The sequence below is a fragment of the Mus musculus genome, chromosome 8 (assembly GCF_000001635.26).
Source record: "Mus musculus strain C57BL/6J chromosome 8, GRCm38.p6 C57BL/6J".
In the NCBI taxonomy this organism is placed as follows: Eukaryota; Metazoa; Chordata; class Mammalia; order Rodentia; family Muridae; genus Mus; species Mus musculus.
Genome location: NC_000074.6, coordinates 85,279,317 through 85,295,673, shown reverse-complemented (window position 1 = coordinate 85,295,673; position 16,357 = coordinate 85,279,317). Strand labels below are relative to the sequence as shown.

General features: G+C 38.0%; 1 protein-coding gene across 1 annotated transcript in view; it reads left to right on the top strand.

Annotated features, from left to right (window-relative positions):
* Vps35 (VPS35 retromer complex component) overlaps window positions 1-16,357 on the top strand; it is a 39,133-nt gene that overhangs the window by 3,844 nt on the left and 18,932 nt on the right. Inside the window, exons 2-8 of the mRNA NM_022997.5 lie at window positions 717-815; window positions 5,872-5,968; window positions 7,855-7,978; window positions 9,151-9,333; window positions 11,468-11,681; window positions 13,750-13,833; window positions 14,329-14,438. Coding sequence (NP_075373.1) covers window positions 717-815; window positions 5,872-5,968; window positions 7,855-7,978; window positions 9,151-9,333; window positions 11,468-11,681; window positions 13,750-13,833; window positions 14,329-14,438 — 911 coding nt within the window. The remainder of the gene's footprint in view (window positions 1-716; window positions 816-5,871; window positions 5,969-7,854; window positions 7,979-9,150; window positions 9,334-11,467; window positions 11,682-13,749; window positions 13,834-14,328; window positions 14,439-16,357) is intronic.

Here is a 16,357-nt window from a genome sequence, read left to right as displayed (position 1 = left end):
CTGTGGGTTTGGGGTTTTTTTTTTTTTCTTTTTTTTTTTTGGTTTTTCGAGACAGGGTTTCTCTGTATAGCCCCGGCTCTCCTGGAACTCACTTTGTAGACCAGGCTGCCCTCGAACTCAGAAATCCACCTGCCTCTGCCTCCTGAGTGCTGGGATTAAAGGTGTGAGCCACCACGCCCGGCTGGGGGCTGTGTTTTTATAAACTCATTTTTTGGTGTAAAGTAGACTAAAATGTAGGTGAATGTAGTTGAGAGGGAGAGAGAAGTTATTAAAAATTTAAATTTATACTAGAATTATCATAAGAAAAGGTTTGGCTTTATAGCTATGTTCCAATTGGATGTACTGCATATTAGCAGAACATAACTATAAACTCCTACCACAGGTTTCTTTGATGCCAGATATTTTGGTCATTTTTAGACAGGGTCTCACTAGGAAATTCTTGCTGTTCTGGTACTCATTATGTAGACCAGGCTGGCCTTGAACTCAAAGAAATGTGCCTGCTTCCATCTCCCAGTGCTGGGATTAAAGGCATACATCACCATGCTGGGCTGAGGCCAGAATAGACAAATTTGTTTGGGATATGAAGCTAGAAAGGGCCTTTGGTGAAAGTTTTGGAAAAGGATTATGACTAAAACTATGGAAATTAAAAATTCTTTTTGACAGGAGAAAGTGCTTATGAGCCACTAATGAAAGTATTTTTAAAATCTTCATTTTAGCCTACAACACAGCAGTCACCCCAGGATGAGCAGGAAAAACTTTTGGATGAAGCCATCCAGGCTGTGAAGGTTCAGTCATTCCAGATGAAAAGATGCCTGGTAAGTATGGAAATGTGAAAGACACAGCTGTATGCTGTAAATCCCCAAGCAAGCACCACCGGTTGTAAGATTATGTCATCTCTGCTCTCCGTCAGTCGTGTCACCGCCAGCAGCTGTCTCATCTTCATCTGTGCTTAGCACTGTAGAGACTCAGGAACAAAGAGCCCTGATACAAAGTTCAGTTATACATTGGCATATTAACATCTAATTTAAGTATCTGAGCCTGTTTGGTTTATACCTTAGACCTGAGGAGAACTTAATATAGAATGGGTGTTCAGTGAATACTTAATGAATGAATAGATTTGAATGCCTCAATTTGAATTATTCAGCTAAGTTTATTTCACCTGAGTATCCTGAGAACTTGTGAATATGTACTTTTATTGTAGGAACTAGCTTAAAAACTATACTTAAAGATACATACATGTGGTCAATACCTCTGGAGACAAAAGAGGACCATGAACTTGAAGCCAGTTCTGGTTTATGAGGTGAGACCCTTAAAACACAAAAACAAAAATTACATATATATTTGTTTATATATTTTTATTATCTAAAGATAGGAATAATCTGCGTAAGTACTTTATATTCTGTGTGTTAAAGTTTAAAGAATTGAACCACATAGGCAGATACTTTAAGCTAAAAGTTGCTGGAATAATAATGATACTTTGTAAAGTGTCTTACATTTTCATGTAGTATATGTATGTATTTGTGCATGTGTATGGAGTTCAGAGGTTGATTGATGTCAGATGTTTTCTTTCAGTTGCCCTTGATCTCATAAACAATTTCAATCTCCCCCCCCCCTCTCACACACACACACATATGCACGCGCGCGCACACGCACACACACACACACACACACACACGAACAGAACTTAACTTTGGTTATTTTTGTGCTCTATTACCTTCTCTCCTGCTAAAACCCTTCTTTCCCTCTTAAGTTACATCTTTTATGTTAATTATGTAGGGTTGCATGAGTATGAGTGAGGGGTTAGATCCCAGAACATGAGCAGCTTATGACATACTCTGTCCCAGGACCCATTAAAAGCCTCTAGTCACTCAGTGAGCAGTGGAACCTTAACTCTTCCTGCACACAGGGTGAAACAGTGACAGATCCGACATTGTATAGCTATCCATAGCTGCAGTGAGTGCAGTGGCCATATCAGGTCAGAAGACTGCATTCCTCCCCAACTTATGGCTCCTAGATTCTTTTCACCCTCTTCTGAGACAGTCTGTGAGCCTCGGGGACAGGGTGGAGAACTCTGCAGTCACTTTGGCCAGTTGTGTCTCTGTATTAGTTTCCTTCCACCTTTAAAAGAAGTGTCACTGATGAAGGTAGAGAACTGTACTAATCTGCAACTTTAATTGTAAGCATGTAGAAGGCAGTTTGTTACTGTTTAGCAAAACAGTAGTAGTAGGTTTTCCTCCAAGAACTTTTGCCCTTTCACCTAGATTATTTATTCTTTAGACTATTTTATGTGTATGATTGTTAACTGCCTGTCTGTATATGTACCTGTGTATACCTGGTGCTGGTGGAGATGATGCCCTGGAATTGAGTTAATGGATGATTGTGAGCTACCATGTAGGTGCTGGAAATTGAACCCAGGGCCTGTACAAAAGCTACAAGTGCTCTTAACAGGTCCTGTCATGAGTTGTTGAGGTTTATATAGTACTGTGATGAGGGCCTTAAAGCCAATTAAGAGGTGGTTGGTTACTTCTATAACATTCATGACTACTATTGCACCAATGGGCACATCTTGCCAGGCTGGTCATTATTTTACCGTCAGTGATTCTCATCTGGATAAGACTGTTGGTGACTTTCTTCCCCTAGTATCACATCTTCTCGTATTATGAAAAGTAGCCAGTTGAGAAGAAGCTTTCTGATCAGTTAATAGCTTGATTTTCTCAAGTTTCCCATTTACTGCAACTGGAATATGTGCTCTTTTCAGCAGTAGGATCTTATCACTGAGTTCTGGTGGGAAAAACATGAGCAGTAGCAATAGCATATTTATATTGTTTGGGGGCTTCTGGGACCTTGCTGACCAACACTCATAGAGGGATATCCTATACCTGGCTTAGAACTTTTTGTTTAGTAACCTATGGCTTCGAAAGGACAGTTATTTCCTTGTGTAGGGTGCCCCAGTTAAACTCCTTATAAGACTTACATGTTCTTTTTCTTTTTTTAAGATTTATTTATTTATTTAATGTAAGTAAGTACACTGTCACTCTCTTCAGACACACCAGAGACCAGAGGAGGGTATTACAGATGGTTGTGAGCCACCATGTGGTTGCTGGGAATTGAACTCAGGACCTCTGGAAAAGCAGTCAGTGCTCTTAATCACTAAGCTATCTCTCCAGCCCGACTTACATATTCTTAAATAAACGTATAAATAATGAGTTACCATATAGCGTCTTCATACATCCTTAGTGTTAGCTATCCTTCTGCTGCTTCCTCCTTTACCCTTCCCTCCTGTCCCATCCCTTGCCTTATATAAATCTTTCCTCTTCCTCTCACTCCTTTCCACTTCCGTACCACTGTGTTCTGCTGCACCCTTTCCTCAAGGCCTTTCTGCCTTCCACCTCCTCGTTACCCCCACTACTACCCTAAAGCCTCTTTCTAATTTCTTAGTATCTATAGGTATTCCTAGTTTAATGCAGCTAAAGATTGAAGGCAAAGAACCACATTTAAGAAGGAGCGTGCAGTGTTTTTGTCTTTCTGGATGTTTTTTACCTTACTCAGCATGATGTACTTTTTTCCAATCCCATCTATTTACCTGTAAACCTCATCTTTTTTTATTATTATTATCATTGTTTTTAATGAAGAGAAATGTTTAAAATTGTAAAGGAAAAAATGGGAACGGGATGGCAAAATTTTAGCATCAAAGTGGTTAAACAAACTGAAAATATTAATGTACAAAATGTATTAAAAATATTTAATTAAAATATTAAAGCATGTACATTGCGTATAAAATACAGTACCGAACCAGGAGATGCACTATAGTGACTAGTGCTTAACAGAAAATAAAAAAGATTAATTTTGTTCTTCTCAGAGGTATATACACAGTTCATTTCCATGGCATTTCCTATATTGCCAACAAGTTATTTCCTTTAGCTATTCACACCTTGCTCCAACCTGAATTATAAACCCAGAACTTACAAATATGAATAATCATTCACAAGGAAAACCAGGACTCTACTTCAGCAAGAAAAAGGAATTCTGAAAGTTAACAATCTGCTCTAGGAAACCAAGCTCCTCTGAAAACAGCAAGGATGAAGATCATCTATCCGTGCAGCAGCCTCCAATATAGAAACAGTAAAAATAAGACTGAAAATTTCTGCTACAGTGTCCGAAACCTCATCTTTCTTTACAGCTGAGTAAAACTCAGTTGTGCATATATGTGCCATGTTTTTTTTATCCACTCATCGGAAAGGAAATAGAACTAGGTAGAATCTCAGCGGCACCTTGACTTAACAGGGTGGACTGGTATGGGGCTAAAGTTCTAGGGCCTATCTATGTCTTATTATAATTTTGTGTATTTTTCCTGCATGTGTATCTTTGAGCCACATGTGTACCTGGAGCCCTCAGAGGCCAGAAGAGGTTGTCAGGTCTGATAACCTAGGACTGGAGTTATAGACATCTTTGAACTGCCGTGTGGGTATTGGGAATTGAACCTGGGTCCCCTGGAAGAGCAGCAAGTACTCTTTACTTCTGAGCCATCTCTCTAGCCCTTTGTTCCCTTTTTGTCCTCAGAGTGCCGCTGGCAGTGGGTCCCAAGCTCTCTACATTTTCTGATCTCCGAATGCAACCAGTAATGGGAAACTATGTTTTGGTAACTTCTGTGACCTTAGATAATGACTGGCAGTGAGTTACTAAGTCTTTACCCACTACCTGGCTTCAGATTGTGACTGCTGTGGGGCCTCTAAGTCCTGATTTTCCTCCCTGATCTTGGAGAGTGACAACAGCAGGGTCCTAAGTACCAGTAGCCCTTCCTCACCTCTCTTTCCATCTATTTTTTGAGATGGCATCTCTCATCTGAGTCCACTGAAAAGGCTAGACTAACTGTGAGCCCCAGGGATCTGCTCTGTTGTCCTCCTTAGAGTTTGGATGACAGATGTGTGCTGCCATACCCCAGTTTTTTTACCTGAGTGGTGGGGATTCAAATTCAGACCCTTGCATAGGAAGCACTTTACTCGTGAGCTATCTCCTTAGCCCCATTGTCTTACATTTTCTAAATCTTAATATTCTCTTATGCCTTATTGTTTTGATTTTCTTATCAATAAAATTGGAAAGAAAATTAAATGTTTTAGAAAATGAGTTTTCTCTTGTTTTTTTTTTTCTGAGAATGTAGAATGTTTCTTACTGTGTTTCAAAAATTGTCTATATCTATGAGTGAAGTGGGGCATGTGGTGGTTATGAAGCTTGAAGGACACAAGGAAAGACTTAGATGGCTAATCACTGCACAAGCTACCGAGAGCCTGAAGTTCTGGGACGAAGCCATTGTTAGGATAGTTACCTTGCTTTAGCATGCCTACTTTCTTTTTCTTTCTTGTTTGTTTGTTTGTTTGTTTGTTTGTTTGTTTTTCGAGACAGGGTTTCTCTGTGTAGCCCTGGCTGTCCTGGAGCTCACTCTGTAGACCAGGCTGGCCTCGAACCCAGAAATCCGCCTGCCTCTGCCTCCCGAGTGCTGGGATTAAAGGCATGTGCCACCACACCCGGCTGCATGCCTACTTTCTTGACTGCAGTCAAATGTGGACTTTTGGACTAGTTTCCTAGTTTGTAGAGGTTGAAAAGTTTGAAGTTACTCTATGAAACATACTGTCTTAGTTATGTAAGCCTTGCAAGCTTTATAGCCCTGGTGAGGAGTTAGGCTTTTTTTTTCTTGTATTTTTAATTTAAATTTTCAATAAAGAGACTTGTGAAGTTGATTTTTATGTGATTAAAATAAGTGTTGTAGATTCTTAAAACTGTGTAACAGGTGTTTGGTTAAATAGGACCAAGATAAATGTTTAGGTAAATGAAGCATTCTTGTCTTTTTTTTTTCTTCCGTTGGCATTTCTGTAGGACAAAAACAAGCTGATGGATGCTCTGAAGCATGCCTCCAATATGCTTGGAGAGCTCCGGACCTCTATGCTGTCACCAAAGAGTTACTATGAACTTTGTATCCTTTGACTGTTGAAGGATAAACACTTGGGCCAGATTTATTTATTGTTTGGTTTATTTTTTGTTTTGTTTTTGTTTTTGTTTCCTCTATGTAGCCTGGCTGTCCTGGAACGCAGGTAGATCCACCTGCTTCTGCCTCCTGAGCGCTAGGAGCAAAGGCGTGTGCCACCATACCTGGTTTATATTTATTTCTTGATAAGGCCAATTTTGTTGTTGTTACTAGATTTGTATTTAAAGCAGAACCTATACAGATTTATTAAGAAAAAAGTGAGAAAAGAACTTGAGAGTGGGAGGGCCTTTAAGGCCTACTCTATATTGTTTTATTTTTATTTATTTATTTACTTATTTATTTTACTTTGTATGTGTAAGTCTTATCTGCATGTGTGTATGTATCTGGACCACACTCATAACTAGTGCCTGCAGAGGCCAAAAGAAGGCATTGGATTCCCCGGAACTGTAGTCACAGATGGTTGCAAACCACTGTGCTGGTACTTGAACCCAGGTCCTTTGGAAAAGCAACCAGTGCTCCCCTCCCTCCCACCCTGCCTCCTCTGAAATGGATGCTTATTTCTTAGCCCAGGGTAACCTCAAACTTGCAGTCCTCTTGCCTCAACCTCCTGAATGCTAGGGTTATAGGGATGAACCATCATGCCTGGCTTTTTGTTTTTTATTAAAAATGTGTGGGGTCAGTTCTATTTTTTTTAGACAACTAGTTCTCCTCTAGGCAGATATGTTAAATGAGAAAAGTGTCCCCTTTTTTCTAAGAATAATCCTTCCTTCACCCCCCCACCTTTTTTTTCAGTGTTGGCTGTTGACCTTAATTTTAGACAGGCAATTTGCCAATTGAACTAAATCCATACCCATATTTTTAATTTTCACAAATAGATTGCTCTTAATTTTTGAAAAAAAATTGAAGCCATTAAGTGGCATTTGTTATCTGTTTTTTTTTTTTTTGTTGTTGTTGTTTTTGAGGTAAGATCTTGTTGTGTAGCCTTCCCTGGCCTCACAGTGATCCTCTTGTATCTGCCTCTTGTGTGCTGGGATAACAGGTGCATGCCATCATGCCTGGCATTCCCCCTCAATTCCCCTTTTAAGATAATGAGGTCGCTCTTGCACTCTTGAGTTTAGCTGATCCTCACCTTCAGCCTCCCAAGTAGCTGGGAGGTTGGTTTTTTTGTTTGTTTGTTTGTTTTTGAGACAATGTGTTATAGTATAGCTCAGGTGTAGAAGAACTTACTATTCTTCTGCCTGAGTGCTGGTTTCAGACATGTGCCAGCTTGAAAAGAATTATTTATTTTTATGTGTATGGCTGTTTGCATTGCATGTATGCATGTAGCTGGTGCCCAGGGTAGTCAAGAGAGAGTATCAGATCTCCTGCAACTGGGATGGTTCTGAACTATCATATCATGTGGGTATTGGGAACTGAACCCAAATCCACTGTGAGAGCAGCAGGTGTTTTTTACTGCTGAACCATCTCTACAGTCCAATGAATCTTTATTTTAAAGTAATAAAAGCCAACTGAAATCCTCTCTTCCCTTCTAACATCCATCTAAATGTAAAGTACCTTATAAGTGGGTTTTCTTTTGAGCTCATGGCCCTCCAGCTGCATCCTCATGAGTAGCTGGGGTTGTAGCCATGGACCTCTCTCTGTGCCAGGCATTCCAAGTGTGCAGGTTTGTTTTGTTTTGCCAATGGTGGAAATCAAAATAGAAAGCTTTTCTTGTAAGAGGTAAATGCTTCCACTACTGAGCTAGATCACTAGCCCTGACTAAAAGTTTTAATTATTCCAACAGTAGTTGCAGCAAAATTTTTTTTATTTTTGTTTGTTTTATTGTTTTTTTAATTAATTTACCTTTATTCTTAATCCTTAATCATAATTAAAAGATATGGCTATTTCTGATGAACTGCACTACTTGGAGGTCTACCTGACTGATGAATTTGCTAAAGGAAGAAAGGTGGCAGATCTCTATGAACTTGTACAGTACGCGGGAAACATTATTCCAAGGCTGTAAGTAATTAACATATTTTATAGCCACACTTTCTAGGCTTTGTGTTGTGGTCAAGTCTCATCCAACAAAAGTTTATGCTAGTTTAAAACTCACACTTGCATTTCTTGCCTTATAATAATATATTTTTTCTTAGAAATCATCCCTCTCTTTTTTGTTGACAGCATCTCATTGCTTTGAATTCATGATCTCCTGGCTCAGTCTCCCAAATGCTGAGAATACAGGCATGAGGCACCATGACTAGCTAACATTGGCTTTATTTAAGAGGCAGGCATGTGACATATACTGTAATCCCAGCACTTAGCTGCAGAGACATTGCTGCAAGTTTAAGAGTAGTCTGGTTTACATAGCTAACTTACATATCTAAGTTAGCTGGGCCTGCCATAGTAAGAAAGAGCAGGTGTGTGAATAAGAAAATCAAAGAGAAAGAAATGAGTAGCAATTTCCACAAGCAACCATGGTTGTCATAGTCTAGAATATTAGAAAGACAGTGCTAGAAGCAATTAATTTTCAGTTTTTGCACTATATTAAGTAGCCTGATAAAACTTGTTATGGTTCCACTGGGGGTGTGGATCATCCTTTTGTTGAGCATACTGTATATGTTATCTACCCTTTAGTCACTTAGTAACCATCTTGTTGGAATAGCTGTGCTGCTGAGATAGCCTAATGCTACCCCATGTTCACTCACCTACTATGTTATTCTCAGCATAATCATTATTTCATCTCACATCTTTGCAAGAATGGTGAATACAGCATAGTAAGATAGAGGAAAGACGTCATTCACTTATGTTATCTTTTGTTACAACATACAGTTACAGCTGTTGTGTTAGTTACTGTGGTTAATCACCTTGGCTAATTAATACACTTATAAATGTAGATGTATAAGGGAAAGTAATGGTACATACTAGCTGCAGTTTCAGTTAGCAGATCGGTATCTTGGGTCATATTCTTCATGAGTTAAGAGGGGACTGACCACTGAAATCAGTCATGATTTTTTTTTCCAAATAGTTTTTGTAGTTATATTTAAAGATAGGTGATTTTTCTCCCCATAAAGAATATTGCTTAAAACAATATAGTTTCTGTTTTGTTTATTTAATATGTTTGTAGTGTGTTTGAATACAGTCAAGTTTTTACATATTCTGTCTCTAATCAAATGAATTTTTTATTCTCTTAGTTATCTCTTGATCACAGTTGGAGTTGTATATGTCAAGTCATTTCCTCAATCCAGGAAAGATATTTTGAAAGATTTGGTAGAAATGTGCCGTGGTGTGCAGCATCCGCTAAGGGGTTTGTTTCTTCGAAATTACCTTCTTCAGTGTACTAGGAACATTTTACCTGATGAAGGAGAGCCAACAGAGTAAGTAATCTTGGTTTAGTTGTAGTGTCCCCACCAACCCCGTAGTAAAATGTCTTAAAATTGTAGAAAAGTATACAGAAATAGATGATGGGTGTCAGTAAGTTGTGTCTAGACTTTCATTGAGTTATATAATTCAGTGTGTGTGGTATGAGATAAAATGTCTCACATTCAATTATATATTTAGAAAAAATATTTGCAAAATATGCCAGAGAGACAGGGTTTCTCTGTGTAGCCCTGGCTGTCCTGGAACTCACTCTGTAGACCAGGCTGGCCTTGAAATCAGAAATCCGCCTGCCTCTGCCTCCCAAGTGCTGGGATTAAAGGCATGTGCTACCACTGCCTGGCTCTGGAAAATCTGCCTTTTAAATTTTAATTTTTTGTTGTTGTTTTAAGGCAGGATTTTGCTATGTGGCTTTGAGTGGCTGGTACTCACTGTAACCTAGGCTGGCCTTGAATTTTCAGTAGCTCTCCTGCATGCAGACTCTCAAATGACGGAATTTCAGGCATCTAATATAGTCTAGAACATTTTTCCATTACATTAGATAATCTTTGTAAGTGTGCCTTTTAAAGGTGTTAACTCGTGGGGAAAAAACTAAAAATAGTTTGTAGAGACCCCTGTTTCTTTTGTGGCCTCTATTCCAGCATTAAAATCCATGACACCTTTTTCTCCCAGCAATGGCAGATTGCTGCTAGGTATGGTAAACTTTTTATGTGATGGATCCCTAGACTGGAGAACTAATAATTTCCTTTTATTTAAAGTTTATCTGTTTTTTAAAATTTCTAAGACTAATAAATCAGTAGGGTTTTTGTTTTGTCTGCATCAGTCCCTTTGTAAATACATTATTATGTATATGTATGTGTGTGATGATGTATATGTGTTTGCATGTGTGAATGTGTGCCATGGTGTGTGTGTGTCATGGTCAGAGGACAACTGTGTAGTTGATTTTTTTTCTTCTAACTTTACATGGGTTCTGGGACCAAAATCATACCACAGGGCTTACATGATAAGTGCCTCTGCCCTCTGAACCAACTCACTAGCCCTCCATTCCTTTTCATTTTGAAAAAGATTCTCACTGTATAACTTGTGCTTGCCTTGAGCATGTAGTCCTCCTCCTCCTCCTCCTGCCTCCCAAATGTCCATATTACAGGCATGTGTCACTATGCCAGGAATCAGCTACTACTACTACAGCTGCTGCTACTACTACTACTACTACTACTACTACTACTACTACTACTACTACGTATTAAACTAAACTATACATAAAAGATGTAGTAGTGTACAAAGAAGATGATGTTATTTTTATTATTATAATTTGACTGTGAATTTAAATATTAGGCAACCAGTAAAATATTTGAAAAACTGAGTTCCCGTCTTATAAGATGTAGAAAAATAAGGTCTTTATTCATAAAGCTAATATTTCATTTGAAGCCAAAATATCTTAATAATAAAGTGACAGATATCAGTCTACCCTAAGTGTCAAGTTTTGGGGTCTTTTAAAGATTTTAATTTTTGTTTTTAATCAATTAACTTTTGTTGGACATTAGTTTTGTCAGGATATGGAATGATTCAGCTGTAGTTGGACTCTTTCTTTATGGTGGGAGCTGGGAAGCCATCATGCTCAGGAGTGCAGTGCCCTCCATCCTGACCCCTCTTCAGTGGTGCTGGGTCATCATGCATGCTTGAGTTCTTGTAAGAAGTGTGGTAGCTGAAGAGTAACAGAAGCTGCCAGCATCGTGTGAAGCCCTGTGACGCTCCCTTACAAGTATGGGTGCTTTACAGATGCTGTCACTGTAGGGGCCATGCTAGTCCCTGTACTGTTTCCATTTCAGTGTGTGCTACCAAATAGAGCACATCTTGTTATATTCTAGTGTGTTGCCGTAAGGGCAAAGTCCAGTGAGCTCAGCACAGGGAGTCATGGAAAGTGATTTGCCCCTTAAATGTATTGTATTCTCCCCCTAGCATTTATTTCTTACGCTAGAGTCTATTCTTGAAGTTTAACAATGAGCCAAATGAAATGAAGCTGAAAGTGCTTCTTGAAGCATGAGTGGTTGTGGAGTAAGAAGGAAACGAATGGAGGAGGAGTAAATTGATCCTGTCACGTGTACTAAGATTTTTCTAACTTTTTCTTGGCAGTGAAGAAACAACTGGTGATATCAGTGATTCCATGGATTTTGTACTACTCAACTTTGCAGAAATGAATAAGCTCTGGGTGCGGATGCAGCATCAAGGACATAGTCGAGATAGAGAAAAAAGAGAACGAGAGAGACAAGAACTGAGAATTTTAGTGGGAACAAATTTGGTGCGCCTTAGTCAGTTGGAAGGTGTAAATGTGGAACGTTACAAACAGGTTCTTATCTTTTTGTTGTCATTTTTTCTTACATTATGAGATATAAACTGAAAATCTTATTTTAAATGTATTTTTGTTAAATTGAAAAATATTTTTTTTTAACTAAAAAAGATCTAGATAAAAGTACTACCATCTTTACGGATTAGAGATTCAGTATTGTCGAGGTAACAGTGTTACTTAAATATAACTATAGATTCATGCAGTCTCAGTCATATCTACCTCTCTGACTGTTTTATAAAGTCAATAAACTGATTCTAAAATATGTGAGAAAAAGAAGAGAACCTATAATACCCACAGCAGTTTTGAAAGACTAGGACAAAAGGACCTAAATGCACTCTCACTGAAGTGAAGGTAGATTTGTGGTATTGACATATACCGGTTGTGCTGGCTGTATTTTTTGCATGTCAACTTGACACAAGCTGGAGTCATCACAGAGAAAGGAGCCTCAGTTGAGGAAGTGCCTCCATGAGATCCAGCATTATGGCATTTTCTCAATTAGTGCTCAGTGGGGGTTTGAGGGTGCAGCCCATTGTGGGTGGTACAGCCTGAGCAAGCCAGGGGCGGTGAGTCAGTAAGCACATCCCTCCATGGCCTTTGTATCAGCTTCTGCCTCCAGGTTCCTGGCCTGCTTGATTTTTTTATTCTGACTTCCTCCAGTAATAAACTATGATCTGGAAGTGTAAGCCAAATAAACCCCTTCCTCTCCAGCTTGCTTTTTGGTCATGGTGTTTCATCATAGTAATAGAAACCCTGACTAAGACCCCAGTGGAGAGAAGCATGAAAAGTGAGTGATGAAAGGAACAGACACATAAGTCAGTGAAGGGGAATAAAGTAGGGATCAGCACACTTTTCTAAAGACTTAAAAAAATGTGCCAGGTTTTTTTTACCAGCATGTGTGTTTATGTGCCACATGTGTATCTGTGCCCAGAGGCCAAAAGAGGGTGTCAGATGCTCTGGAACTGGAGTTACAGATGACTGTGAGCACCACGTGGGTGCTGGGAACCAAACCCAGGTTCTCTAGAAGGGCAGCCAGTGGTTTTAACCAGCTCCCAACAAAATGTTTTCTTAAAAGTCTAGATGGTATTTTTTAATTTTGTAAGTTATTAGTTATAAGTAGTAAACTAGATGGATATAGGGTAAAAGCAGAAAAAACATTAAGAAAATGGCAGGGCAGGGCTTGGTCCCACTCACATTTTAAAGTATAGCTCAGTTTGGCTCTTATTTAATGTTTCAGGTTCTGGATTTGGATCCATAGCACCAAAAACATGAAACAAAACCCCAAATTTCAGGAGTGAATTAGATTTGTCAGTCCTGGGATTCGTTGCCAATTATTGGCTCACATATTGACCTCTTTTCTTCTTTCTCCCTCTCCCTTGATCATCTGAGGTAGTTCAGGCTGGCTCCCAACTCATTTTGTTGTCAAGGATGGCCTTCAACTTTTGATCCTCCTAAGTGAGTCCTAGAGATTAACTCTGCCAACTAAGCTACATCTTTAGCCCTGCAGTTGATTTTTATGAAGGTGCAAAGGCAAACTTACTGTGTGTCTTTTGAGGCAGGGTCAGTCTTTTTAGTCCTGGCTGTCCTGGAAATTAGGTTGTCCTCTGTAGCTTAGGATGGCCTTGAACTCACAGAGATCTGCTTGTGAGTGCTGGGATTACTGTGCCTGCCCAGGGTAACCTTAATTTATTACTCTGAACAGTTGAATATCTACTTAGTATGTGCAAACAAAGAAACTTTTCTGTCTTGACCATTACTCCCACAGTGTAGAAGCTCTAGAAAAGCAGATCAGAGACTTACATATAATTTAAAAGTTCTAGAAGAAAGCACAAGGGAAATCTTCATAATCTTGTTAGGACAGACAAAAAAGCACAAACTGTTTAAAAAAAACAAAACCCTTTTTATGAAACAAAGTTTTTATATTTAATAATAAGCTATTTTTTAAAGTTGAACATTGAAGTATGGATGAAAGCAATATAAAATGATTCTCATGTTCAGTTTATTGCTAGAGGAGTACTTTGGAATTTTCAAAATAATTTTTAGCTTACCTCTTTTTCTTTGCTGTCTTCAGATTGTTCTAACAGGCATTCTGGAGCAGGTTGTGAATTGTAGGGATGCTCTGGCTCAGGAGTATCTCATGGAGTGCATCATTCAGGTGAGTGAGAGAGAGAACAGGAATTCTTGAAAGGATTTTCTTTTTCATTTTCATTTTTGTTTGGGGAAAAAGAAATTCTAAGCCCACTATGGAGGTGCATGGCCTGTAGTGCCAGCTACTTGTGAGCATGAAGCCCTGAATTTAAGGCCAACCTGGCCAGCGTGCCTAAACTCTGTCTCAGAAAAAGAAAAACAAAAAATCTTAGGAAAAAAATTTTTTCTTGAATAGAAAACTTCCATTTTCAAACTTGGTCTTTGTACTAATAATCTGTTTTGTTTTGTTTTGTTTTCTCAAAAATGTAGGAAAATAAACTTGAGTTTTCTATGTTTTATTAGACTTACTTATATGCTGGAAATGGGATATTTCTGGTTTTGATTTTAATTATCTAAGATTAAGTTTTTTTTCTATAAGTAATGATTTTATATACCATTCATAAGATCAGAATTTTTTGTGAAGTTTTTTTCCTTGTATTGATTAATCATATCTGACTTTTAGGTTTTTCCTGATGAGTTTCATCTTCAGACTTTGAATCCTTTTCTTAGAGCTTGTGCTGAATTACACCAAAATGTAAATGTGAAAAACATAATCATTGCTTTAATTGACAGGTAAGACTGCTCAGGACTGGAAGGGAAATGCTCTGAAATGGAAATGAGAAACTTAGAACATTTTCACAAATCATTTGTTTCTGTGATTTAAGTACTGATTTTAACTTAGTTTTGCTGTAGATAATTTAGCGTTCAACATCTAGTTAGTGATTGCCTGACTTAAGCGTGAAGGTTTGTTTGCCTTTTCATTTGAAGGCATGTGGATATGGTTTGTTTGTTTGCTTTTTAAGTTTGGTTTTTTTATGTAGTCCAGTACATGAGAATGACCTTGAATTTCTGATTCTCTTGACTTAGTTCAAGTGCTGGCATAGACATGAGTCACCATACCTAGTTTACAATGAGTTCTTTAATCTGTTTAACTGATATGTGTAGACATTATTGTGCAGATCTTTCCTTGTCCAAAGCTTATGGAGGAACAGAATTTTTCACAATTATGTAAATTATCTTTCAGTAGTAACTTACTTGATTTAGTTTTTTAAACTAACAACAACATAAGCATGATTAAGAATGCTTAAGTAATCATTCTGCTGTCACATTTTCATAAAGAATTTTTAAGAATCACATTTTTAGTAGATCCCCTTTAAGTATAGTTTTTATTTATTTATTTTATTTATATAAGTAGCTGTCTTCAGGCACACCAGAAGAGGGCACCAGATCTCATTATAGATTGTTGTGAGACACCATGTGGTTGCTGGGAATTGAATTCAGGACCTCTGGAAGAACAATCAGTGTTTTTAACAGCTGAGCCATCTCTCCAGCCTCCTAAGTATACTTTTTTAGCCATTGGTTTTAATTGATAAAACATAAAAGTTGGGATTAGCTCAACAGTTAAGAGCACATACTACTCTTGAAGATGACCTGGGTTCAGTTCCCAACACCCACCCTAATAGCTCACAGTTGCCTGAGACTCCAGTTCTAGGGCACCTGACATTCCTTCTGGATTCCATAGACACTTGCATTTATACACACACAAAATCCAGGGTTTAAAAGTAAAACTTTTTGGTGTTTGTGTGTGTGTGTATAAGTATATATTTATATACACACATGAATATATAAAAATTATTGTAATATATTTTTATATTTTACATATTTACATATTATATTAATATATTATGTGTATGTTATATATAATATATTTAACATTTATATCTATATAAATAATACACACATATATATGCATAACATATGTATGTATAACTTGGCTTTTGATAATGTCTGTAATGAACGACTGCTTGGTAGCCTTGCTACATGATAAATAATGCATAATTTATCCTGCTGTGAGCATATATCATTATGAACTTAGAAACAACACCAAAGATTTATTTCAGCAAACTTTTTTTATATATATATTTTAAGCTATCTAATTAAGTTACTAATCTTAAGATCTAGGAACTAACAAAGCATAGGTCTCCACATTGTCTTGGAGAGCATACATTGCATGCTTATTGAGCCAACTCCTGAAGAAAGATGGTTAACCAGAATTTCCTGTGTAGTGTAATGTCATTTAGCAATCCCAATCAGTTAACAAAATGTAGCTCCAACCTCGACAGGTAAGGCAGTATGCACAACTTTGAATAGCTTAAGATGCAGCTTATAAAAGTTTACATTATTTCCAGTCATTGTATATAGATGCTGAGTACTGAACTTGGGTTCTCTGCAAGAGTAGTAAGTACTCTTACCACTGAGCCATCTCTCCAGCCCCTATTTATTTAATCTGGGTGTGGTAGCACATGACTGTAACCCCAGCACTTCTGAAGTAGAGACAGGAGTACCGTGAATTCTAGGCTAGGTTGTACTACATAAAGAAAGTGAATAAATAAGTAAACATGATTGCCAATGGAATAAGGCATCATTAACAAAACTTTAGTTAAGACATTGAATAAAAAGTCATACACACACATCCCACCCTCCATAGAACA